At 51.3% G+C, this 24,211-nt stretch overlaps 11 protein-coding genes and 1 non-coding gene across 12 annotated transcripts; 7 read left to right on the top strand and 5 right to left on the bottom strand.

Annotated features, from left to right (window-relative positions):
• Positions 1 to 168: 168 nt before the first annotated feature.
• PC9H_001811 (uncharacterized protein) lies at positions 169 to 2,493 on the top strand (the record flags this gene model as incomplete). Its single annotated transcript, XM_036771457.1, has 5 exons — positions 169 to 501; positions 549 to 1,677; positions 1,737 to 1,951; positions 2,005 to 2,346; positions 2,404 to 2,493. The coding sequence occupies 5 exons, from the start codon at positions 169 to 171 to the stop codon at positions 2,491 to 2,493; spliced, it is 2,109 nt and encodes a 702-aa protein (XP_036626078.1).
• A 581-nt stretch (positions 2,494 to 3,074) lies between these two features.
• Positions 3,075 to 4,506, top strand: PC9H_001810 (uncharacterized protein; the record flags this gene model as incomplete). Its single annotated transcript, XM_036771456.1, has 5 exons — positions 3,075 to 3,240; positions 3,297 to 3,469; positions 3,517 to 3,932; positions 3,992 to 4,071; positions 4,124 to 4,506. The coding sequence occupies 5 exons, from the start codon at positions 3,075 to 3,077 to the stop codon at positions 4,504 to 4,506; spliced, it is 1,218 nt and encodes a 405-aa protein (XP_036626077.1).
• Positions 4,507 to 4,825: 319 nt separating this feature from the next.
• Positions 4,826 to 5,676, bottom strand: PC9H_001809 (uncharacterized protein; the record flags this gene model as incomplete). The annotated part of the gene is made up of 2 exons (XM_036771455.1): positions 4,826 to 5,510; positions 5,561 to 5,676. 2 exons carry the CDS (start codon positions 5,674 to 5,676, stop codon positions 4,826 to 4,828), a joined length of 801 nt encoding a protein of 266 aa, XP_036626076.1.
• Positions 5,677 to 7,095: 1,419 nt separating this feature from the next.
• On the top strand, positions 7,096 to 9,366 carry PC9H_001808 (uncharacterized protein; the record flags this gene model as incomplete). The annotated part of the gene is made up of 7 exons (XM_036771454.1): positions 7,096 to 7,592; positions 7,645 to 7,901; positions 7,954 to 8,142; positions 8,192 to 8,266; positions 8,314 to 8,779; positions 8,829 to 8,967; positions 9,019 to 9,366. The coding sequence occupies 7 exons, from the start codon at positions 7,096 to 7,098 to the stop codon at positions 9,364 to 9,366; spliced, it is 1,971 nt and encodes a 656-aa protein (XP_036626075.1).
• A 222-nt stretch (positions 9,367 to 9,588) lies between these two features.
• On the bottom strand, positions 9,589 to 10,680 carry PC9H_001807 (uncharacterized protein; the record flags this gene model as incomplete). Its single annotated transcript, XM_036771453.1, has 1 exon — positions 9,589 to 10,680. The coding sequence occupies one exon, from the start codon at positions 10,678 to 10,680 to the stop codon at positions 9,589 to 9,591; it is 1,092 nt and encodes a 363-aa protein (XP_036626074.1).
• A 117-nt stretch (positions 10,681 to 10,797) lies between these two features.
• On the top strand, positions 10,798 to 11,699 carry PC9H_001806 (uncharacterized protein; the record flags this gene model as incomplete). Its single annotated transcript, XM_036771452.1, has 4 exons — positions 10,798 to 10,995; positions 11,056 to 11,310; positions 11,373 to 11,516; positions 11,571 to 11,699. The coding sequence occupies 4 exons, from the start codon at positions 10,798 to 10,800 to the stop codon at positions 11,697 to 11,699; spliced, it is 726 nt and encodes a 241-aa protein (XP_036626073.1).
• Positions 11,700 to 11,719: 20 nt separating this feature from the next.
• On the bottom strand, positions 11,720 to 14,203 carry PC9H_001805 (uncharacterized protein; the record flags this gene model as incomplete). The annotated part of the gene is made up of 4 exons (XM_036771451.1): positions 11,720 to 12,400; positions 12,453 to 13,002; positions 13,062 to 13,876; positions 13,952 to 14,203. 4 exons carry the CDS (start codon positions 14,201 to 14,203, stop codon positions 11,720 to 11,722), a joined length of 2,298 nt encoding a protein of 765 aa, XP_036626072.1.
• A 776-nt stretch (positions 14,204 to 14,979) lies between these two features.
• On the top strand, positions 14,980 to 15,841 carry PC9H_001804 (uncharacterized protein; the record flags this gene model as incomplete). Its single annotated transcript, XM_036771450.1, has 5 exons — positions 14,980 to 15,126; positions 15,182 to 15,362; positions 15,423 to 15,544; positions 15,596 to 15,750; positions 15,805 to 15,841. The coding sequence occupies 5 exons, from the start codon at positions 14,980 to 14,982 to the stop codon at positions 15,839 to 15,841; spliced, it is 642 nt and encodes a 213-aa protein (XP_036626071.1).
• A 229-nt stretch (positions 15,842 to 16,070) lies between these two features.
• PC9H_001803 lies at positions 16,071 to 16,155 on the top strand. Its single transcript has one exon. It is a non-coding gene; the product is annotated as a tRNA-Gly (tRNA).
• A 369-nt stretch (positions 16,156 to 16,524) lies between these two features.
• Positions 16,525 to 18,652, bottom strand: PC9H_001802 (uncharacterized protein; the record flags this gene model as incomplete). Its single annotated transcript, XM_036771449.1, has 10 exons — positions 16,525 to 16,584; positions 16,644 to 16,766; positions 16,822 to 16,915; positions 16,965 to 16,987; positions 17,045 to 17,379; positions 17,437 to 17,626; positions 17,677 to 17,803; positions 17,857 to 17,962; positions 18,017 to 18,312; positions 18,366 to 18,652. The coding sequence occupies 10 exons, from the start codon at positions 18,650 to 18,652 to the stop codon at positions 16,525 to 16,527; spliced, it is 1,641 nt and encodes a 546-aa protein (XP_036626070.1).
• An 800-nt stretch (positions 18,653 to 19,452) lies between these two features.
• PC9H_001801 (uncharacterized protein) lies at positions 19,453 to 21,655 on the top strand (the record flags this gene model as incomplete). The annotated part of the gene is made up of 5 exons (XM_036771448.1): positions 19,453 to 19,777; positions 19,829 to 19,994; positions 20,044 to 21,194; positions 21,245 to 21,493; positions 21,543 to 21,655. The coding sequence occupies 5 exons, from the start codon at positions 19,453 to 19,455 to the stop codon at positions 21,653 to 21,655; spliced, it is 2,004 nt and encodes a 667-aa protein (XP_036626069.1).
• Positions 21,656 to 21,926: 271 nt separating this feature from the next.
• On the bottom strand, positions 21,927 to 23,548 carry PC9H_001800 (uncharacterized protein; the record flags this gene model as incomplete). Its single annotated transcript, XM_036771447.1, has 5 exons — positions 21,927 to 23,139; positions 23,190 to 23,280; positions 23,343 to 23,364; positions 23,415 to 23,430; positions 23,484 to 23,548. The coding sequence occupies 5 exons, from the start codon at positions 23,546 to 23,548 to the stop codon at positions 21,927 to 21,929; spliced, it is 1,407 nt and encodes a 468-aa protein (XP_036626068.1).
• Positions 23,549 to 24,211: the final 663 nt, after the last annotated feature.

The following is a 24,211-nucleotide window of genomic DNA, read 5'->3' as shown; positions in this document are numbered from 1 at the left end:
TCATGGATGAATTAATTGGAAAATTGTACATTCAAATTAATTACTTTATCTACGGATACTGATGGCTGTCAGGGGACTTCGGAAGGTGGATTTTGGGTCACGTGGTGCCTGGTCCGAAACGGTAGATCGCCCATCATAAGCCAACTTCTCGCCTATTGTCCTGCCATAATGGCCGACATTACCTCTCCACGAAGAGCTCTCACAGCTGCCAATAATTTTATCTCAGGGCTATACAGCTCAGCAACAATGCATAGCGTCGTTCGTGAAGAATTAGCGGGCAAGGTTTCCAAAGATGATGCCTCTGTTTTCAAACGCCTCGAAATCGACCAGGTGTCTGATGAATTCGTCGATTCTTGTTTCGAATTATCCATAACCCAACATCGAGGTCTCTTCAACGAGCTCAATACGGTCGTGGCAGCAGCTGCCCAAGCCCGGAACAAAACATTTCACCACAACACGCAACTCGAGGATAGCTGGGAGGTGAAAATGTACCCGCCGCTTGTGAGTCCCCAATTTTCCACCTCTTGTATAGTCAACCCCATCTTCAGCAAAAAATGTGCAACATCGTCACCAATTTCTCGCATCCAAGGGAGCGGAAAGCGATGAGGAACATCAAGATCGCTGCGAATAGGCAACTCAAGGGCGAAGAATATACAACTGGCTTTCCAAAGGTTGCGCCAGACGGAACCGGATCCCGCGCCCTCGAATGCGATTCTTGGTTGGAAACTGACTGGTTCGTAGAAATCAAACTGAAGGAAAGCCAAGGTCTCGCTGCGAAAGATGCTACCATATCCGAGGTCGTCTGCCAGGCCGCCGACTACGCTCGGCTCCACATGTCGTGCCGCCCTTTCCAGCTCTTCTCAGTCGGCCTCCTCATCTTCGGACGCAAGTTCATGGTGGGTATCTTCGACAGGGATGGTGTCTCGCTCTCTCCTATCTCCGACTTCTGCGACGCCGGTGAAGGTTTCAGAACTTTCATCAGGGTGATCCGCCAACTCGTCAGCCCCCGCCTCTCGGATATCGAGCTCGGGTGTGACCCTACCGCTCAGCCTCTAAGCCCCTCATCTGATCTTCACGCTGCTGTGCGTGAGCTCGCGATTTCACGAGGGCTATCACCAGACTTCCCGCCATACGTCGTATTGTGCCCGAGAGAGTACTCGACGACGGTCAATGGCGTGACTTCTACAAAATGGCAACAGAATTCGTGGTTGACGGTTGGCCCCCCTATTTGGGTGTCTCTCTCCCTCATCGGTCGGGGAACGAACATTTGGCCTGTAGTCCCGCTGATTTGGAACTCTGGCAAGTGTAGTATCGTCGACGGTGCACCAATTTCGATCCTTAAGAATGCATGGCGCAATAGTGAACGCACTGGAGAGGCGTCCATCTATGGGAGCCTCGATGCTCCTCCCCCTGGCATAGCGCGCTTTTTGCAAGGAGGCGATGCCCGGTTCGACGGTGAGACTGACATACTGATATCGGTGCACAATCTTCGTCGTCAATACCCGTACGGCGCATGGCTCCACAGAGCTGCGACGAATGCTACAGCCAACGTTCCACCTGGGCCTGGGACTGGGACAGCCGTCCTCCATCGTCTTATCCTGCAGACCATCGGGCGGCCATTGTGGCACTTTGCGAGCTATCTCGAGCTGCTGAAAGCATTCCGTGCGGCCATCGTTGGTAAGCATCAGATCTCGCCATCATGCCTGCGTATTCTTGGGATAATTCTTGGGGGATAGGTCATCAGCAGCTCGTCGCTCATGGAATCCTCCACCGAGACATCAGCGCTGGGAATATCATGATATCCGCCGACGATCATCCCGGTGCGGGCGAAGAAGGGTTCCTGATGGACCTGGAGTTCGCGAGGATTGATGAAGTTGTACATGTCACAAAGGCCCCTGGGGGTCCGCAGCGTACGACGTGGAGTGTTCCGAGGCGGGGCATCCAGATGACCGTACGAGCTCATCTTTCCTGATCGAGTTGTCTACTAATATAGACCAAAATTAGGGCACCGTGCAGTTCATGGCTAGAGAGATCTTGAACTCCATCCTCAAAAACAAGCCGGTTGAACACACAGTATCACACGATCTTGAATCGTTTGCTTGGGTCTTCGCCTACGTCGTGCTCCGCCGTCTACTTCGCGATTCGGGAGATGAGACGAATTCGACAGTGCCAAAGGACGCCCGACTCGCTGTCAAAACGATGTACGAACAATCATTTGGTGCTCTGAAACTCGAGACCGTGCTGACCCAGCGTCGTTCACTGGGCGTGTTCGACTTGGAAGAAAATAGTTTAGATGGGCTCGTCCCCGCCGCTATCGCCCAGTTCATGACGATTTTGGGCGTGCTGGTGGGCGCAAACCACGCGGCCGCCCGACCGCGCATTTCTGATCCTATGCTTCCACAGGCACCGCGGGAGAGGATGACGCATGACAAACTTGTATATTTCATTGATAAGTCTGTCGCGAGCCTGGAGGAAGAGATGCAGGTGGGCTGATCTGGACTCTGGGGTGCTACTCTACAGAGGTGACAGAAGCGACTTTGTTTTGTGTTTACCTTTGCCTCATGGATTTGAATGACTTGTAGAACACTTCGGAAATGACAGAAATCCGCAAGTGACCCCCGCTTTCGACACACGCAATTGTCCTCGCCACTGTTGAAATAAGCCAGTGAGGTCACGCGAGTTCCGAGTGAGCAAGTAGATATATTGCGTTTGGCTGGGACTCCAGCAAATGCATAAAGAAAATAATACTTACATGCGCGCGAGACGATATTACAGTAGTCACGTGCATTCCCTATACCCCTGTACCGCCAAGATGACCTGACCTGACATGTTGAGATGGACCCGTACGTTGTCGGACTCCTGCCGGAGGTGTCCCAGGCTTTCTTTGCCTGTAAGCAGTTTCGAGCTTTACCGGCGGTTGTGATAGTTTGTCGGAGTTCGCTAGGGTTTTGCTGATGCAATTTAATTACAATGTATTCCGGGGGATTATATCAGCAGTGCATGATCAAGAGGCCCTATCACGTGCCGTTTAGTCTCGCTGTTCGGATGCAATAGACTTAGTGCACTGGTCGGTCATGTTTTTTGACTTGAACATTCCGATACCTCTTTCTTCCTTCCCGTCAACAGCGCAATCAAGGAAGGGGAAAGGAAAACAAACGAACGCGGAAACTCCCCCAGCCTCTGTTTTCTCCCCCGCTCAGGTCAATGCCTTGGAATCACGCATTAACCTGCTTCTTCAATGTAAACAGGATAACTCTGCTTGGATCCATCATCGTGTCTCTGATAATGTCTCGAAGTAGGATACACGGTACTTGCGTTCAACCAGGTCGTGCACAAAAAGGTCGACCCGAAATCACATTGCAACGTTCTTGATAGTCTTCTACCACAACTGAAGCATCGCTCGGGAGTCATATTTCTGAAGCGATTGACGATTATATTGGATGAAGACAGCGAGAAAGGATTCGGCCTTGTACGCTCATGGTCTCTTAACCTCTATGGGAGCTCACATATTCCAAGATCAATGCCAACATCCCGATGTTCAATTCCTACGATCTCATTTCTTTGTTACCAACCTCCGCAACCACTTTCTCGCTAGCTTGCCTGACACATAGCCTGCCCTCACAGCTCACTGCGCATATCATATCTCTCCCCCTTACCTTGCCCCGACTTCCATTTCGCATGAAGCACACTCTGATTCGTACGGCGCTGAAGAATGGCGCAGTTTTCGAAATCAATTATATAGGCGCGCTAGGTGGAGAGAACGATCCGTGTTTAGTAAATGCGGACGCAGCCATAAATGATAGCAGCGCGAAGCGCAATTGGTGGGCAGCCTCGAGAGAACTATGTCGGGTCACGAAAGGCAAGGGGATACTGGTGAGTAGTGGAGCTGTAGCAGATGCCGATCTCAGGGCACCCCGAGACATTGGTAACATGTATGCCATGCCTCACCGGCCCCTTGTCCCTTTAGCTTTGGAGCTGACTGTTTGCGCAGCATTTCTTTATTGGATGTCCCTCAAAATACCGCACGCGACTCTATGTCGACATTGCCCCGATCACTTGTTAAACGCGCTGGTGGGATATTTTCCGAGCGCAAGCCAGATCGTCGGCTGACCAATCCCATTAGAAACACGGAAAACATACCGTGCGGTGCTTTCCGAACCGAGGGTCGTCATCCCAGAAGGGCCCTCGCAGCCGAAGCTCAACGCTCCCGTTACTGTAACTCCCTTGAGCAGCGCGCACAATGGCGCTAATCTCAGAGCCGATATCGCCGTCCATGATATCATTGCCGAGCCGCAAGGAGGCTCGGAATGCGGACCCACTAATGAAAGAGACGGTCGAAGTGGGCCCGTCGAGATCTCGCGCACTAACGGACAGAAACGCTCCCGCGAGGATGTCGAAAAGCAGGCCGTAGCGGCTCCCGTTGATAATGAAACCAGAAAAAAGAAACGCAAGAAGAATAAAGATGGTCGCGGTTTAACCGTATCAACCAGTGGCGCAGGGAGTTAAATCTGCAGCTTCAAATTTCAGGTTTGTAAGTAATCGCACACAAAGCACTGCGATATGTACTGGTTCACCCTAAGCAGTATCGCTTCTCTCATAGGTCGAGACGTGAAATCTGCGATGACCGCGCGGATCGCCTATCTAGACTGGATCCCTGGCATTACAGCCCGTAGGCCGAATAAATGACACAAACTACCCATTAGTGCACCATTCCCTAAAGCAACAGACGAACCATCATTCCCTCCAATGATTACATGGCTGGTATTATATACTAGTAAATTGTCCTGAGAAGTGTCTTTCGGATACCGGGTTGTGTTGCCGCTGATTATAACTCATCCATATACTCTAGGCATCTGTCATACAACTTTCCCCACCGCCCTCCATTCCAATGACGGACTCTAGACCACTCATCATGGGGAGCCATGCGTGCAATCCAGATGAGAACGGAGCATAATGCGAAGTCGGCGTAGGACACGTGATGCCCCTGAACAACAACTCCATCTCCATCGCCAGTATTCTTGTCAAGGATCATGGCGAGAAAATTGAATTGTTCTTTGACCGCGTTCCACGCTTGCTCGCGTTGGCTGCCGGATAACTGCGGCGCTGACATGCCCGGTATCGCATACCCAGTGGGTCCTCCGAAGAAATGATCACGGCTGCGCTCTGGGAGTCGCTGGTGACTCAGAGGCACCATAATTGGGAGCAGCGGCTGAGCGAAGGAGTTTTGCACGAAGTGTACGAATAAGGACTGCAATGCCCGTGAGCCTTCGGGAAATATGGGCCGTGCAGGATATGATGACTCGAGGTATTCCGCAATATTGTTGACATTGGACAGAATTCGAGGGGTGGGTGATTGGACAGGATCAACGATGACGGGTAGCGTGTACGAAGGGCGCCCATCGTTGCGCACCGCGCTTGGAGGTGCGTTTATCGAACGTAACGTGGCTTCTACGTCAGGGAATTCAAGCCACACGGTGCGGTACGGCAGACGCTTGTAATTCAAAATAAAGCTGCCAAGAGGTGTAAGTAAGCCTCATGGCAGTCGTGACGATATACTCGCCGTATTCTCCAGATATTCGGGGCCCATGGTTGCGGACTGTGTCCTGCACGGATGTCGTAGAGTGTGATGACCGGCGGGTTCTGTCGCGAGTGTGACGAAGATGAATGACGATGCATCGCTGAACAATAATTGGATGGTGTCTTGTAAGCAAACAACAAGGTCTTTATATGTCCCCTTGTATATTTACTACATGGACACAAGTCCCCCAAGAAGCAGGGAACCCAGTCAATTGTCGCAATCGCGCGTCTGCGCACCTCTGATTGAGCTATCAACCCCCGGCGCAATATTCAGCGAATGGTCCGTCGGAATTCTGTTGTATTGTAGTTACCGATAGTCAAGAAAGCATGACCTCCAGACCCAAGTAAGGGCGGCCAGGCGCCATAGGTTTCATTGGTGATCGGTAGACGGAGTCATACTGATACAAAGGCATCGCGCTGAGATTGCACCCGGAATCGACATGCTATTATTGGAATGTTTGGCCCAGAGAGAAGTGAGTACTGGACCCATTGACGTATATTAGGCGTAGACGCTATCTCAACCGCAGAAGCTGTACGAGCGCCACTTGGCGCCGTTGGATTGCTAAAGTAAGAAGGGCGCCCGAGCTGTATTCTCCCTGAATTCGGCCACGTGGCGGAAACACTACTCTACTTCCTGGTCCCTTTTTGGTCGTATTATGCATGCTAATGCTTGCATTACGGAGAGCTGAAGTTAGACACACCGATATTTGATATTAAAGTACATATGCTTGAGTGCGTGCAAGCACATCGAGCCCTTGTCAAGCCCGTATTTTAGTTGGCACAGCTTTAACTCTCGAGCTTCGCAGCCGCTCACTGATCGGAAGTATCATGATAACATGCAGTGACAGAATAAGATCGTTATCTGCGAGTATAATCGTATGATCGAAGATCTGTATGAAGCGTCCGATGACTTCACTAAGCCCGACCACGGTGTGTTCCTGGTCAGCACCTTGTTCTGGATGGTGCAGATGCTGAAAATTTAGCACTGGCTACTGCACAGCAAGTGCAAAGCGGATTCGCAAGGACGGAGAGACTATACGGTAAGATGGTTGTACCCATTGAGTTACTGGCGCTGTAGATTTCCGCGAGCGTACGAGACGAAATGACTCGTCAGTCCCATGATAGAGATACTTGCAAGGGTTGGAGTTGCGAAGGTACAATTTATGCTGACACCAGCCTGTCATGTCCTGCTGTCAAATGGTAGCACTCTCGTACTCACTTAGATCTCTGCCAGTCGAATTACATCGGCATGATGGAATCTCATAAAATCTGTTACCATGGGCGCTTCAAACTTTTCCTCGGGGTGAAATCTTGATAGCTGTGAAAGCTGAGAGCTGAGCGCTAAGAAAGTGCCATAAAGATTATGTTGATCTCAGTCTAACTCATGGACCGCTAGAGTACCAATACTATATTAGTTGTCATTCTTGGGATTAACTCTAGCGGTTCTGAGGCAGCCCCTTTAGTCGCCCCTATGCACCAGCACGGTCACCTGACGTGACATCACATTGTCACGCATCAATGCATCTCCCAGCGTTGGTGGTCGTGGTTGCTTCCGCCACTTCAGACTTCAGTTCTACGTCCAGGGTCCCTCCTTCCTTCCAGTCACGATTCAGTGGCATGGAGACGGGGAACACGTTCTCCAGCGCCAACCTTCGCGTTAGGGATAAAATTGTGGAAGAGAAGCATCAGAAAGAGCTTGCTGACATAGAGCGCAAGTTGACGCGATGCAAGGCCACGAACGACGACCTCTTGAAGCAGCTTTTCGATGCTAGACACCGTGGCGAACATCTAGCTTCGCTACTTGGGTTTCCTAGTCTCATGGAAGCTCAAGTCTATATCGAGAATGCCGACGAGGATATGACATACAAGGAACGCAGTGATCGTATGACCGACCTTCAACGTCAATTGAAAGCAGCGCAGGCCGCTGTGGACGAGTCAGCAAATGTCAGGGAAGAAGTTGAATCTCTCAAGCGCAGCCTAGCAGAGTCGCGCGCGGAGGTAGAGTCGCTCAAGTCGTTAGTTTTCTTGAATGTCTTCTTTGCTCTTTGTCTGACTGCTTACACCCAGTGGCGGTGAGCTTGCGATTCTTCAAAAGCGTTATGATAGGGTAGTAGACTCTATGGATCGCGCTAGCAAACGATATGCGAGAGACTACCGAGCAATGGATAGAGTGCGCAAATATCTAGCTTGTACGGACGCTATGATGGATAGCACAGATCCACACCGCGCGGAGTTACAGCAAAAACGTCTCAAAGGCTTCTCTAAGAATGAACTACAGAAGCTGATTGATATGCTGGCCAACGGCACTAATCCAGCTGCCTTAGGTACGTTCTGCTTGCTTGTAATTGACAGTCAATGCTTAAATTCGTCCCTCAGATAAGCACCTCGGTATAGTGCATGCTATTCCACATCGACAAACACCCCAAATAGAACCTACATCGTCTCTTCGTTCCTCGCAGACGCGTGTGGCCCAGTCCCATTCTCCTCAATCCAAGCTTCCTCCTTCGAGCCCGTCTCCTCACGATTTACCTGCACATAGTTCGGACACCGAAAGTGATTCCCAAGGTCTGTTGCTATCAATCTCTACGGAGGGATTTCGCTCAACATATTGCAGCTTTGGAACCATTCGCCGCTACGTTATTCAGGAAGGGTGGGGGCCCATCTTCAGATACTGAAGACGATTCCCAGAGTGCGTCTATCCCATGACCCCATTGGCTAGTCTCACTTTCGTTGAAGTGCCCAGTGCAACTAACCTCAGCCCTGCTCCTGTTCGTGTGGCCACTAAGTTCGAGACGCCTAATTATACGTCCAGGCCTTTCATCCCGAGAACTGTCCCTCACGAAACTCGAACGTCCCCCACGACCAGCCATCTACAGCGACGACCTAATGCAGAGGCAGCTCGGCCTAGTAAAGTGCGGCGCACGTACGCCGAAGATGTCTCCGCGAACATGAGTTCGACACCAATTCGAGCTCCTGATCGCTCCACGAGGGCACCATTGAAGGATAAGCCACTAGTCCGCATAATGGGAAATGAGAAACCCACCCCCGACTCCGCCCCGTTGTTCAAGGGAAAAGGAAAGGCCACAGAGGGCGGCGGAGCCACTACTCCGACGCCATCAGCGCCAGCGAGAAATGGTAGGCTCACAGACTACTCAGCTTACAAAGGTCGGGGGAGATATGCACAGCCAGCTCAATCTTCGGGGTGCGTGGGCGTCCTTGTTTCATTGTGCTCCGTGGCTGAAGCTTCGCAGGAGCTCCAAGCCCATCAACACATTGTTCGCGATTGATCCCAAACGCAACGGCGGACTGGACTTCCAGTTCGAGGAAGTAGTAAAGAATAAAGAGGATAGAAAGAAGTTGCACGCGGGCGATTGCGAGTGTTGTCGCGACGTGGGTATCTCCTGTCCTTTCCTCAGTCCCACTTGATGAACTTTGGCCTAGTACTATGAAGCTGTTGGGCCTCTTCCTCCTAGGCCTCAGCCACCTTTGTGGCGATCGCCGGAATCCACTCCAACCGCTCAACGCCACCGGGCTTCGAGCAGTAACACCTCCCCCGACAGTAGGACTAAGACCATTGATCGGCATAAGCAAGCTATATCTCGGCATCGGCAACAATGGGTTCGAGGTCGGACGCCGCCGGGCTACTGGAACATAGGGTTTCCAAGCACCCAAGAGGCTAATGATATCAATCGCTACGCAGAGGATATGCATAGGAGAAAGCAAGAAGAGATCGAGAAAGAGGCCCGGAAAGAGAATGGACGGTATAAACGGAGGGATCGAGATTGGTGACAACCGGTGTGTCACGATACGTCTCCGCGGGTAGTTCAGTATATTTGCGCTATATCGGCAATTTGGTTGGATCAGTGTAATCGTGAGTTGCTTTGCACTAGCTTTTCCGCACAGCATCCTAACTACATCATATTTATTCAGGTTCATACTCGGATTTTTCAATCCCATGGTATTAGTACATACGCGAAACAGATAACAGCTTTATGCGTGATGCGCCAAGCTTCAAGTATCAATGTCCATATCCAAGAAGTCCCCATCGTACGATTCACACATCCTCATACCGTACATACCGGACATCAAGGCTATGGCGTCTGGGTCGTCCTCCACTGACACGTCCTTGGTGTTTCCCCGAGGGAAACGGAGAGGCGACCGCAAAGGTGAACCTCTTAGCGGGCTTCGTGACTTCCGAGGCGTCGATGTTTGGATGGGCGTCAAGAGACTGTTTTGCGCTGCAACAGACGAACTTGTCACAAGCTGGCTCGTCGGTCGATGTTTCCTCCTCGGCTGCGCCGAGGGTGCCCGGACTAGATTATGGTACGGCGTCAACTGAGTTGGGTGTGCCCTTAATGGCGACGCGCTGAATATATTCTGCAGTTCCCTCGGGTGAAGCCTATTGCTGCCCATAGAAGTGAAGACGTCGTCGATTTCGTTCCTAAAGGTGTTCGTTGCGGCGACTTTGCGACGTTTGCTTTGTCTTTCTTGACTAAAGTCCTCTTCGTCAGCCTCATCTAGTGGCCCAAGTCCAGGGCTAGGAGTGTAAACCCCGTATATCCTACTTCTGCTCGCCAGGGGGCTGCTGAGCGGCGTCACCGATTCTACGTGCTTGTCATTCCGCGTAGGTGTGGCGTTGGCCCTTCTCTTGTTCGCTTTAGGTGCTCCAGGTACGTTCTTTGTGATGCCTACGGCTACCTCGATGTCCTTGCGTATTTCTCTGTCGGTGCGAAGTAGCGCGACGTCAATCCTCATTGACTCTGGTAATTTGGCATTCAGTGAAGCTGCGACTTCCTCAAGTTTCTCCCTAGACATCGTCAAGAGATCTTCATGACAACAGAAGGGTATCTTGTCCAGGGCGGTGATGACGATTGCATCCTCGGAACAATCTTCGTGCTGCAAAGCGATCCGAGGAGCTCCAGGAATGGAAGCGGACGCTGAGCCATGAGCATGCTTTGTTGCCACTGGATTCCTCGATGTTGCACCTGTCACCTTCTTGGGCCCTAAATCCTGGGTTTCTATCTCTTCTCCCCGACGACGCTTTCCCAGTGCCCGTCCTGCTTCGATTCGGATGAATAGTCGCTTTACTGGTGTAAAGTACATGGTAGAGAGTCAGAAAGATGGAACGGTGGCCCACAATAGCGAGTGGCTGGCATTGCCTGAAACGCTCCTATCAAATCCACGTGATCGCGAAATTGCCTAAACTTCAATTTCTTCAGCATGTCGACCGCGACCATGCTATTACCATTTGATTTGCCCAACAGATCCACTTTTCTTGTCACCGACGAGCTCTTTTCGCCAGCCGATTTCATCATACATTCACATGTTGCTGCTCAAGCGAAGGATCGGTCGTACAGATGCCTCATTGTATCGATGCTCCCCGACGTATCCAGATGGAAAGCGATTGCCGCGAAATCCGTGGGTGAATTAGTCACTTGAACGCGCTTCATTAATCATTCCCGCTGTGTTCACGTTCAGAAACTCAACATTGCGGAGAAAGTAGCGTCAGGATCCATCACATTCATCGACGTTTTACCGCTGATACGGCCTTCGAGGGGTGAAGACTCACCACGACTACACGATTTATTTGATGCTGTCTCTTCGAATCTCTCGCGCTTTAACTCGGAGGATTCAGATGTGATTCTAGACGGGATTTCATCGTTACAATGGATGGGGATTCCCAGTAAGGATGTTGTACGATTCCACCGCGCTGTTCGGGGTCTCTGCCGCAAGGTGCGCGAATCTCTCACAGTCCGACTAGAGCTGACCTATGTGAACATCGCGAATACGTGCAGTTTGGCTCAACATTGCTCATCAGACATCACGTAGTCACTCCAACGCAACCCGACGACGTATTTCGAATGCTATTGCAACTATGCACATACCACATTGACGTCCGTCCACTTGCAAGCGGTCGGAGTGGAGCTGTCAGTGGGGAGGTAATGCTTATCTTGACTTCAATTCAGGGCATGGGTTTCTGAATCTTCGTTTAGGTTACGCTCTACTTCGGACCTTCGACGCGTTTAATTCAAGGAGTCCAAGGGAACCGACGGTTGCAATATAGACTGTCTGACAACTCTGCTGTATTTTTTGAACGAGGCATGGCAGGCGGTATCCTCTAGCTAATACCTTCGACGTGATGCTATGTACTCGGATTCTGCGGGAAATGGCTGATCTGGACAGGACTCCCCACTAGTTCGAATTGATGCACTAATTGGCCTGGAGTATCGACAGCCACTTTGTATACACCATTAAACAGCCACATATTCCCCTGCGAATCGGCGCGAGCCAAAGAACCGAGCGTTATATTCAGGTGAGCTTTTGCAGATGATCTTGGCCCGATATCATGTAATCGTGCATAGGAAACCAGCCTTCTGTTGGGTCGGGGCACTGGTCCAGCGTTGCCACTCACAAATAGCATAGTGACGAAGTCGGACTTGACCTTGCCCGTATTATGGACAACCACTTCGAGTGTGTCAAATGTGAGTAAATCTGGTGTCTTTGAGCGGCGAATACTGGATACGAAGTCCGAGATGCTGTAACGCGCTTGAGGTCTCTTCTGCCACATCAAAGAGAACGTGGTAAAATGCAATCCATGGCCGAAGTCGAAGACAGGTGTACCGGTGTACCATTGGTAGGTTCGTCCTGGATTGTTTGCAGACGGGCGCAGTGACATGTCAGTCATAGGGACCTGGTTCACGTATTCGGCAGGATATTGGGTGACGGGTAAACGTCCTGCGGGTGCCGCCTTTCCCGTGAGGATGTCAAACAGTGCAGTTCCTCCACTTTGTCCGGGATATCCTCCCCATACTATCGCGTTGATCTACAGATATTGGTCGAATCGAAGAATCCGATAATCATGCAAAGCGACGTACCTTCCGATTGCTTTTTAACGCACTATCGTCGACCTGCCCGCCTCCAAATTGTAGGACAACGATCGGCTTGCCTGCTCGTTCTAACTCTGTAAGAAGCTCGAGCTGGTTCCCAGGCCATGTGATCTCCGTACGATCTTGGCCCTCTCTTTCTATGGATAATTCATCAATACCTCCCGCAAAGATAACCAAGTCGGCACTTTGAGCCGCTGCTGTCGCAGCGGAGAATCCATCCGTAGTGTTCCCCGTCACTGCAGTTCCGAATTCGAAGATGGCTTCATAGCCTGCGTCGATGGCTCCTTGTAGAGGGCTTATGAGGAATGGAGCGATGCCATGGTAATTGCCTTGCATCTGCACGGTAGCATTTGCCCATGGTCCTACCAACGCAACACGCTTGAATTTGCGGTCAAGCGGGAGGATTCCGTCGTTTTTAAGAAGAACTACTCCTTCCACCGCCGCTCTATGTGCAAGAGCTTGGGTGCTCGGGACATTGACGTCCGACCAATCAATCTGTCGAAATGGTTGTGTCTCTGGAGAATCAAAATATCCAAGGCTAAATCGAACGTATCAGATACACTGATACCTGTGGGTAATTTATTTGTCGTCGCTTACCGGACAAGGGAAGTATAAAGCTTCACGACTGCTTCCTCTAGATCGGCTCTGGTGATCATTGATTGATTGAAAGCAGCCGGCAAGTCCCTCGCGAAGGCCGTTCCATTGCGAGCACAACCAACATCTGTACCTGCTTTGAGCGCAATGGCTGCAGCTTCTTCGGGCGTAGATGTGAAATGGTGTGTTCTCCATATGTTGTCGACAGCATCGCAGTCGGCTGTCACCCAACGGTTGTCATCGAACCCCCACTCGCCCCGCAACAAGTCTTGCAGTAGCCACGAATTAGCGCACGATGGGACCCCGTTGATCTCGTTGTAACTGCACATCACCGATGCGACTTTGGCGTCTCTGACGCAGCTCTGGAATGGGGGGAGGTAGAACTCGGACATGTCCTGGGTGGTCACGATGGCGTCAAAAGAGAAGCGCGCGATGCCTTGCCAGAGCTCGAGATCGTATGCTGCAAGATGTTTGCAGCTCGCGACGATTTTAAACTGTGGGGGATCAATACCGCCTTGCAGGCCGTTAATCAGCTGGAGGACGTATTGCGATATGTGGAAGGGATCTTCGCCAGGCGTCTCTTGACCGCGCCCCCAACGAGGGTCTTTGAATGGGTTGATATTCGGAGTGAAGTAATCGAGACCGGCAAACCCGAAGTTGTTGAACGCCCGGGTTTCCGTGCTGATCACGGTGGCTACCTCCTTGACCAGCGCATCGTCGAATGCAGCGCCCAGGAGTATGGGCTGAGGGAACGATGTGGCAAAGCTGAAGTTGCCGGAAGGGGCGAAGGTTACACCAGGGCTGGTAGCGACGCCATGCTACACGGTTGACGGTTGTAATGATCTTTCATTAATCGGTCCGTCCCAAAGAGTTCAGACAGTGAGACGACGTACGAGGGCCTCAGACCACCAATTATAACCAGAAAGACCCAACCGAGGTATCTCTGGGTTTTCGTTGGCAGTTCTGTTGATGAGTTCGTCAATGGTGAACAGGCTTACGACGGCCTGCGCCCGCTCCCTGGGACTTTTGGCCGTATCGCAGACGATATTATTCTTCAAGGGACCATTAGTGCAATCGGGGAACCCATACAGCGCTGCATAGCTGGTGGGTGCGAAAAGTAGATGGACGAGCGCAAAGATGAACATGTTCTACGCCAACAGAAGGCAAACGTGGGCCCTTTGGAGAGTTCTTAAGTTTTATGCACCACATCTAGTAATCTTTGGGTGGCGAAGAACACAGAAGTCAGGACGAGAATAGCTTGAACCGCCAACGGATTCTCGAAGTCGAAGAGCTCGAGAGCGTATGTAGTCTTGATCACAAGATGTTGTTGGTGCCATAACTCCTCCCCCGCTCGGCCCGCCTGTAGTACTGTCCATGGGAGCCCATATCTTCTTTGAGTACAGAAGTCGTCGGAGAGGTGAGACCTGATTTAGAAAAGTAGTGTGGTGGTCCATGTGAGCTCAAGCAACGTGCAGTGCTAAGTTGTGGTATGCGTGTAACGTTGTCGCGGGTCTTTCTTTTATCCAGCGATGCTATGTAGAACGTCTTTCCAGCCGGCTGACCATGGAAATGCGGATAAGTGTGTGCTCTAGGACATTGTGAGGAAATTGTACGCGGCAGGGTATTGTGTTTAAGCTTACTATCTTTAACTGTCAAGACAAATCAACAAGTGTCAAGACGGAATGGCCTTGAGGGAATACGATAGGGGAATAGGAGTTCAAATTAGCTTCGGAGTAAAGGTCTCCTTGACCCACCAGAAATGCAACGGGAATCCTCTCACAATAACGTATTGAGGCTGAATGACAGAAAATCAGGCTGAAGACAATCCGCAGTACCACCACAGTGACCAGGGGAAAAACCAAGGAAAAACAGTAACAATTACCCCAAGCGCTAAGCGCTCACTGTTATTTCAAGCTGAACCATGTCTACTACAGAATCTTCAGCACCTCGACGTTCCTCAAGGATCTCAGCGCAACCGAAAGAGGAAGTGAAAACCACTGCCAAAACCAGGAAGCCTTCTGTGAAGCGAACAGCTGAGGCTGCAGCAGAGAAGACCACAGCGAAGAAGGTCATTCATTCTTGTTTTCGCATCCCTCGTATATGGGACTACATGTAGATTGTAGGCCAAATCCAGTCCTGAACACGAAGAAAATACTGAAGATCATGATGCTTTGCCAAAGATCGACCTTGGCGACGTCCTTCCGAGCATCGTCCTGAAGAATGAGGAAGATGTAGACGTGGATGTTACTGATCTCGTGTCTGAAAAAGGTCTAGTGCTTTTCCTAGTCCCCAAGGCAGATACTCGTACGTGGATCTCTGAAGTAGATTCCGGACATGTCGAATTAACGTCGTTTCTGTTGGTAGCGGGTTGCACCAACCAAGCATGCGGCTTCCGAGATATATATCCAGATTTCACATCACACAATTTTGAGGTTTACTGCTTGAGCGCCGACTCGCCCGCGGCTCAAAACAAATGGAAAACAAAGGTAAGACAATACTTGTGATCTACGAAGATCATACTCAAACCATCACAATAGAAAGAGCTGCCGTACCCTCTACTTTCCGATCCTAAACGCAAGTTGATCACTGCTCTCGGTGCGGGCGAAGGGGGGAAGACCAAGCGAAGCCATTTCATCTTCGAGAAAGGTGGTAAACTAGTAGATAAGAAGATTCCGGTGAAGCCCGTTGAGAGGTACGACGCCTCGCCGGTCTAGGGCGGATATGCCTGACATCCCCCGTTTCGTAGCCCTGCGCTAGCGCTCGAATTCGTCAAAAGCCTGTGAAGGGCTTGAACGTTCGAACCCTTGGATGCCGTCGCTGGTGGTCGTTAAATTGGCATGGATGGCGCTATCAATGACTCTACCAGCTTGCTAGAAACGTCTCAGACCATATAGACGAGTGGTTCTAAGCAATGATAGCCGACTTTTTCGTATATGTTTGTAGTAATTGCTATGAGGCTGGTCTGCTTACAGGCTGTATGTCTTATAATGACAACTCCAACACCCAATCATAGCATTAATGGGGTAGTGGTAACCTGGGTCGTTGCCAATGGAACATTCGTTTCGACCCGCCGGGAGTTCGATTCTCTCTTAATGCAATTGATTTTGCCTTTTTTGCTGCCTGATGACTTGAGTTCAGTACGTTCAGTACGTTCAGTTCCTACTGGCGATCCTCGGCACAGACGCTTGCCGCGAATTCTGGGGGTTTCTTTCTGCATATTCACAGTAGGCAGCATCAAGTCAAATGTGCAGATGGATATACATGGTAAATAAGTAATAGTGTACCGAAAGGATGATATACGTTATCTTCGAAATACAGGTTCTATTTGAATACGAATGAGTTCTAGGTAATGCATGCATCTAGGTGTGGATTATGAATAAATATTTCGTCTATGTCGTGATGATGTTCGTGAAATAAAGGCAATGTCTGATTGATGATGCCAAATGTGAAAGGAACGGGATGCACATCAAACTTTCTCTTCCTTCGCCAAGGCTTCTGCCTCAAGCTCCTTCGCAATGCGTAGATCCTACACGCAATATTCATCAGGAATGGGGAAAAGGAAGGTATGCGATGGAGGTGACATACAATACAGGGAGCAAACTTGCTGTGCGCACGAATGCGCGGCCCATATTTCTTGAACAGAAATGGTGATGGAGCGAGTATCAAGCCGAGTATACCGAAGAGTGTACACGCCCAGTTTACGCCCATCTAGGAGATAGAAAAGTAAGTCACCCTGGTAAGAGGTTCGAGGCGAGGCGACTACCTTAGTAAACATCTGCACCGTGAATAGCGGGAAGGCCGCGGCGGCGGCCGAACGACACATCGTGTTTGCTGCGAAAGCGGACGCACTGTACATCCTTGGAGACGATTAGACGACGAATAGCACCGAAAAATGAAAGTACACACAAATACGTATCCACCAAATAGCTCTATATAATATTGATGGTTAGCAACTGCACGATTACCACAAGGAATGGACTACTGACCAGGAATGATATGAAGATCAAGCTGATGCTGGTGCCGAGGAACAGCGAGCTGAGGGCGGGCACATACCATGGGATAGAGGAATACTCGCCCGTCCACCCCAGCCAGAAGATCCCAACGACCAGACAAGGGCCACCGATCATCGCCCCGTACAGCCGTTCTTCCGGAGGTGGGAAGCCCTTCCACTTAGCAATCAGGGCTGGGTAGTGCCTACTCGTGAAGACATTAATGAGAGACCCCAAACTCGTCCCGATGCCGATGCCGATGAAGATAAGGCCGTCTTGGGCGATTGTAAACCCGCGCTTGCTCACGAAGATGATCGGGAACGCCTGGAAAACTGTATGGAGGAGAATATTTTAGCAGATAGCGGTTTCACGGTGAAAGGGTGCCTTACGGGCATAGAGAATGGCATAGACTATGGAGACGTAAAACGTTACGAGGAGGAGGATAGGCTCCATAGCTAACATCTTGAACGGTCTGAAGAGCGTGCGGTGCAGGACGCCTTTGAAAGACCAATCGCTCCGTTCATGCTCAGCGTAGATCGCATGATTCTTCTCGGGGTCGGCCTTCCTTAGCCGCCGGGCCTGTATGATAGAGTAAGATTGATGCCGCTTGCGTCGCAAAGATCACATACGCGTTTCTGAAGGAGAACGGGTGCGTATGTTTCGGGTAGGAGGATTATCATCAGCAATGTGCACGCTCCGGCGAACATCATCATGACCCAAAATACCCATCGCCAGCTTAAGGAGCTCTCGACGATGCTATGGGGCATTCTTGAGTTTCAATGGGATCAAAGAAGAGCATGCCAACTTACTATCCAGCGACAATGGGGCCCATGACAGGGCCCATAAACACGCTCGCGGTAAAGAGACTAGTAGCAAGCCCGCGAGTCTCGGCAGACCAAATGTCCGCTATAACACCTAAAATAGCCTACGGTCAACAAACAAAGTACATCCAGGAGGAGGTACACTTACCACCACAATTCGTCATCGGCGCGACGGCAAAAAATCCGGAAAGGAATCGAGTAACGAGTAACGTTTCGATGTTCTTCGCAAGTGCTTGTCCGAGGTGAAGTACAGTGTAGGATATCATGGCGATGAGGAAAATAGGACGTCTGCCCCACAGCTCCGAACCCGGACCCCAAAATAGCGGCCCAAATACATAGCCCAGAAGGAAGGTCGTCGTCATGAGATAAGATACCTCAGCAGAAATACCGAAGGTGGCGATGACCGCATGTGTTGCAGCTGTCGGAGCAGATGAAGCAAACGTACTGTATTCATACATCGTGAGTAGGTGCCATGCATCAGTAACAATACGACGCACACGTTAACCGTCATCATGATGCACACCGCGGTAATGCCCCATTTACGGCGGACTGACCAGTTCTGAGGATTTTCCAGATCGTTGGCGCCATTCCAAAATACACGGTTGGGATCTTGGGCCGGCTCTGTAAAAGTTGGTGTCGGTGTGATCGAGGCTACTTCTTTCGACGGTGGGTCATGGATATCATTCCCTCCGTATATTTCGAACTCTAGCTCGTCTTGTGCGATCTCCCTGTCTAACGGACTAGGACCAACTGACGCCGCTGGGGGATTGTTTTTATGTTCCATGAGGGTAATGGAAGAGCGCCTTGAACCTTCCGCCACCAAAGTAGCCATGTCGGCGAATAAAAGAACGATGAAAAGGTATCACTTGACATAGCTTGAGGTCAACCTTTTATGCAAATTATGAAATGTTGCGCACTTTCGGCTATCTGTAACCCGGTTGTTGGGAGCCGTCCAGGGGCTCCGGAAAGATGCCCGAGTTATCGATCGCCAGTAATCGAGGTAGACATATGCCCGAAGATAGGTGGGTTGCATCCCGACGGGGGTAATAGAAAGCACGGAGCAGCCTTGATAAAGGACGAGTGCGAAGGGAAACGGACGATTACTCAGGAGGTCGATGTCACACCAATGTTCATCTACAAAGACTATTTTGCCAGATAATTGGGTTGCAGGTCGTTAATTGTGGTGGCGCCACCACAGGCAACTTGGAGCGAGCCATCGGCACAAGTGCATTCCAGCCAGTGCTGGGCCGGAGCTGGTGGAAGGCTAGACGGGGCATGAATGAGAGGCGATCTCGCTGAAAGCTTTCCTACGGTTGACCTTTGTACCACCAAGGCGTCGACTTCTTTAACTAGTATCTTGAGGCCTCTTGAGACTCGCCACTCATCCCGAGTTTCTTGTCGTGTGTAGCGGCGCGACGTGAATGAGCACGTGATCATCAAAGGACTTACGACTCAAAGTTCAAAGTTTGGAACTCTTCCAAGTCCAACTCCTCGTCCATGAAATTGGTTCAGATCACGACCATAACCTTCATTTCCTAATATCTGCGCACCCCTTATACTGGACGTATCACAAACATCACGACCATGTTGAACAGCAGGAGTGGTCGCACCCCTGCTCGTACCTCTCAAGTCCATGCAATTCCATCGGTATTTGCAACAAAGACCACACCTACGATCCCATCAGCATCGGCGGGATATGATCCACTCGTCAAAGCAGTATTGCAGCGTCGCTTGGTTTCCGAAATCTTTGTGTACAGCGCCTTCTTCTGCTGGGGTGCCGCCTTCTGCTGGTCGATATGGGGAAGCGGCGGACTCGTGCACAAGCTGTTTGCTTCACTGCTGTACGCTTCCACATTCTGGATAGTAGGAGCTCTTCCCAGCATCATTCTGCGGAAACGCTACGTTACAGGTGCGGTGTCATTGAAACAACGAAAACCCTATCTAATAGTTCCACGTTTAGCTGACTCTAGCATCGCGAATTCCCCTTCAAAGACCGTACGGCAAGCGCTATGCAAGCCAATCACCTTTCATGCTCTACTCACCCACGTCGCTTCGGCCATTCTGATCGCGACGATCCACGCGTTCGTGTCTTCCGAAGCAAAACTGACACTGTTTGTCAAATCCAAGTGAGTTATTCCACTGCTGCAATGGCGTTGATTACCTGACCTGCACTAGAAAGCACCCGCACTACTTAAACGGTCGGCTAATTTTTCTGCTCTGCTCTCAAGTATTGCTGGCTTCAGCTTTCACCATGCGCAACGCTATGCTTGATCGCTACTTGCTTCGTTCAAGCGTGCGACAACCATTTGCCCTTGTTAACATCGCCAAAACAGTGGCCGTTGCAAGACTGCTGACGACCATAACAGTCGCTCTGTCAATGGCAGCTATAGCCCTTGCGAAGGTGTTCATGTTGCCCGTGTTGTATCGCGTTCCTTTCGCTTCGTTGCTTCTGAGGCCATTTGCAGGGCATTTCATGCGCTCGTCCATCATCTCCCTCCTTCCATCGCACCATCTTGCAACGATAGTTCAGGCCTGGTCTCTGGGTTCTGTCACCGTGGATGTATGGGAGTTCTCAAACGCCCTCTTCGACTTCTACGTGCCCATGCCCGTCCGTATTGGACTTGCCTCCGCAGACCCTATCGTAACGCTTGTCTCTGGCGCCACTTCCACCGACAAAATCATCAAGCAATTTGCATACGCCGAACTTCAAGACATCGCCAGCAGCGATTCGCCCACTGCGAGTGCCCAACGGACGGCCCTATTTAACGACCAGAAATTCATGCCTAGTTTGTGGAGCTCTCTCACCAGGGAAAGCCTCATCACGCTTGGACACGACTACCAACACTTTATACGCAAAGGCGCACCAGCTCCGCCACCGCCTACAGCCCCAGCCGCACCAAGAGCCACAGACCCTATCCTTCCTTCCACCCCCAAGAAACTTATACAAAAACCTATCTACCAATCGGCAAGACAGTCACCGATACACAACGTCATTGATTCGCTGGCCGCAGATGGGTCTTTCGCCCAAGCGATTGAGGAGACGCACGTTCCTGACGTCTTCCGCTCGGTGACGAACGCCGTTGTCGAGCCAGCTAATGCAGCTGCCAAGCACGAGGTGCAGAAGGTTCGTGAAGCTGGGATGAGTTTCTTGGGCCACCTCAAGAGTCAAGCGGGAGGCGTAGTCGCGGGCGCGATGACACAATATGCCCCTGCCCGAGTGAACGATTTCTTGGAGACGTGTCGTGCATGGTGGACAAAGGAGAGGCTGGGAAAGGTTGTTGAAGGATATCTGCCCAACAGGCAGCTTGACGTCTTGATTGTTCAAGGTAGGTCGTATCAATGGCGAAGTGTCATATTTGCTGATATCTCTTGGAAGTGTTGACACATCTCGTCTGCGCATCCCTGACGGAAGACCGGTACGGAGTCGTGCAGAGGGACATCCCGAAAATTCTAGAAGCAATGTTATCCTTCCTCTCCGAGATCGAGGTATATCAGAAAGAGGTCAACGCTTTGTACACGCCACCACCAACGAACGTGCGTTTGAGCGTGAAAGAGTTGGACGAGAGCGAGTTTGTTCGGGGACAGGTAGAGAGAGCCGGGGAGGTGCTCGGCGAAGTTGGAGACGGTGAGTTGCCTTCGTTCCATAGGATTCCGACGCTGAGATTGTTTTTTAGCGCTGAAGGATGGCGTTGCCAGTATAGTTCGTACATTTGGAGACAAACTATTAGCCTTCAAGTTCCCGCCAAAGACAGCGAGCAAGCTCCAAGGCTTCATGGACTATTGCTAATGAAAATGGACTTGTCCCTTTGTTGTTCCTTTTTGCCCATGCTAATGGTAATCAGAAGGCAGCGCGCTTGAGTGATACTTGGATGCCCTCAATAAACTATGACTGGATTGCATTTTGGCGGATAGTCGTATATTGCAATCACCGAGTGGGTTCACATCCAGAGTAGTTTCGAGAACTCATTGTGTCATTCAAAATTTAGGCGACGACTCGTAGAGAATATTCAAAGAACCACTACCGAAACTACCCAGGCGCTCTCCTCAAACCTCGCTGCTTACGACAACGTGGGCACGCTCCAAGGGATCCACCGTGTTTGGTCGAAATTGCTGTAGGTCGTGTCGGTGCGGAAGATGTCTGTGGTCCCGGATCCGTTGAGCAAGAATTTGTTGAGGAAGGCCGTCAACTCCGTTTGCTGCGATGACGGGAACGCGCAATGGTTGTGATTTCCTACTTGGGAGTACCCCATGTTCGCGGAGGCGCCGAGGGCCTGGTAGATGAGCTTACTGGCACGCTGGCAGCCGTATGTGCTGAGGGCGCCGAGCCATTCCATGCTAGTGTTCTCGATGACAAACAAGCCACGGGGCGCAACCATCGCAGTGAGTTGATGGTGGTCAACGGGCATGCTGTTCACTTGGTTGACCCACGAATTGAAGTTAGGCGAGAACCAGACGTTCTCCTGTACGATCTCCGGCGCGGTCTGCACGTTCTGGCCCTGGGATTGTTGGAAGTTGGACAGCCGCCATGAAGCCGACCCTCCTGACCCAGACTCTTGCGGGATGGTCAAGGCGATGCGCTCGTCGAACGCTCCTGCGACCAAGGCTCCCTTCCCATTGCGCGAGCAGCCGGTAACACCGATGCGCGTCAGGTCAACGTTCGCCGCGGGAGTTATCTCGAGCGCGTCGATGATGCGCTGCACTCCCCAAGCCCATGCCGTCATGGCACCAGCAGAGTGCCCGGAGCCGTAGAGCTGGTAGAATTTGCCCTGCCCGCGCGAACTGCCGCTCTGCTGGGCAGCCATGTCATCGTTGTTGAAAGTGATGACGCCGATGTTGTTTGGAATGGGGATGCTAGGGCCACCATACGCGATTATAGCTGGGAATGGGCCGCTGCCTGACGGAGTCGTGATTTTGACGGCAAAGGAGATGGATTTGCCTTGGTCTGACACGTTGATGGTCAGAGTTCCACCGGAGAACGAGGCCGTCACCGACTGCGGTTTGGGAGGCATGGTGCCGAGTTCGTATCGTTGGAGAAGCTGCGATATTTCGTTGCGTTGACACGTCCATTGAGCCTTGGTGGAGATCCGGGCACCGCCTGCGACGGGCTGGAAAGGATCTGGGAGGGCAGCATTGGAGAAACTGATAGATGCGGGGATGGCTGCGCAACTTGCGGGCGCGGTAGGTGTTGGTCCACTCGACGTTGGAGCCGACGTCGCCGGTGGGGCTACAGTTGTCGGCGGTGCAGATATAGTTGTCGGTGGTGCAGGGGCCCTGCAAGCATACCATCAGCAAGCGTCCGGCCAGGACTTGCATCAACTCACGATGTGGTAGGCGCAGGCGGAGCCGTGCCACGGAGGCACTGGGAGTAATAATCGTTGAGGTGTGTACATGTCAACCCAGCGTCGCAACTTCCTGTAGATTGGGATGAGAATTAAAATTGGTAGGTCGCCAAGCGTTTGTTCCCTGCTACTGACCGCTTCCGCTCCAGCCGATGCCCTGTCGATACGTCAGTATTCGCACCCATGCGATAGAATTGGTGGGCTCACGCCACATTGCGCCCATCTACGTTGTCCCGAGATCAGTATCATCCTCGGCAAGCGTGCGTCTTCACTCACTCAGGGATTGCTAGAACTCCTGGCGCAGCCACAGCCACAGCGGCGAGAAGACGAAGATACTTCATGGTTGGGTGGAAAGTTCTTGGCGGTAACTGTCTTGAATTCCCTTCAGATACGTCTGAGCAAAGTTGAGGGATTTTATAGGTGGTCTATTTCGCGACGAGGTATTGTCGGTCAAAGTCTGGTGACAGGTTGTCCCCACATGCTATGGAGAACTTCTTGGATTGAATGGCTAAAAGCTGGGCGATGACCACAAGTCGACCCGTCCCAGCCGAGATCAGAGCGCAATAGTTCCGGGAGGGTGTTCGGGATCGACGCTTAAAATGTATAAGAGCCTTCCAAGATCCACGCTTCCATCCCCATATCTCCCCTGAACGGCTTCAACGACGTCCTTGTCAGTCACAACTGCCTCACAGTTTTACTCATCCTACGCGCGCCCTGGACCTTTCTGAATGTGCACCAGCGCCCACCGATTTGTCCAAAACTCTGCACTTGAAGATCTCTCCCTACGAAATCTCTGCTTCGGAAAGAAAACCCTTCCTGTTAGCGATTCCACCGGCGGCCGCCCCACCACTTCGCGTTCTTGAACATTCTTACTGCGTTGTTTCTCCGCCATACGTATCGAGCTTGGTCTATACTATTGATATTAACCGCGGCTGAGCGGGTGGCCGTCGATTACAATGGTTCGTGCAAGCAGCTGATCGTGTCCACGTTGTTCCGAAGTTCCA

This window comes from Pleurotus ostreatus, assembly GCF_014466165.1.
Source record: "Pleurotus ostreatus strain PC9 chromosome Unknown scaffold_10, whole genome shotgun sequence".
Lineage (NCBI taxonomy): Eukaryota > Fungi > Basidiomycota > Agaricomycetes > Agaricales > Pleurotaceae > Pleurotus > Pleurotus ostreatus.
The sequence above is the reverse complement of the archived record's forward strand: the minus strand, read 5'-3'. Positions and strand labels throughout refer to the sequence as shown.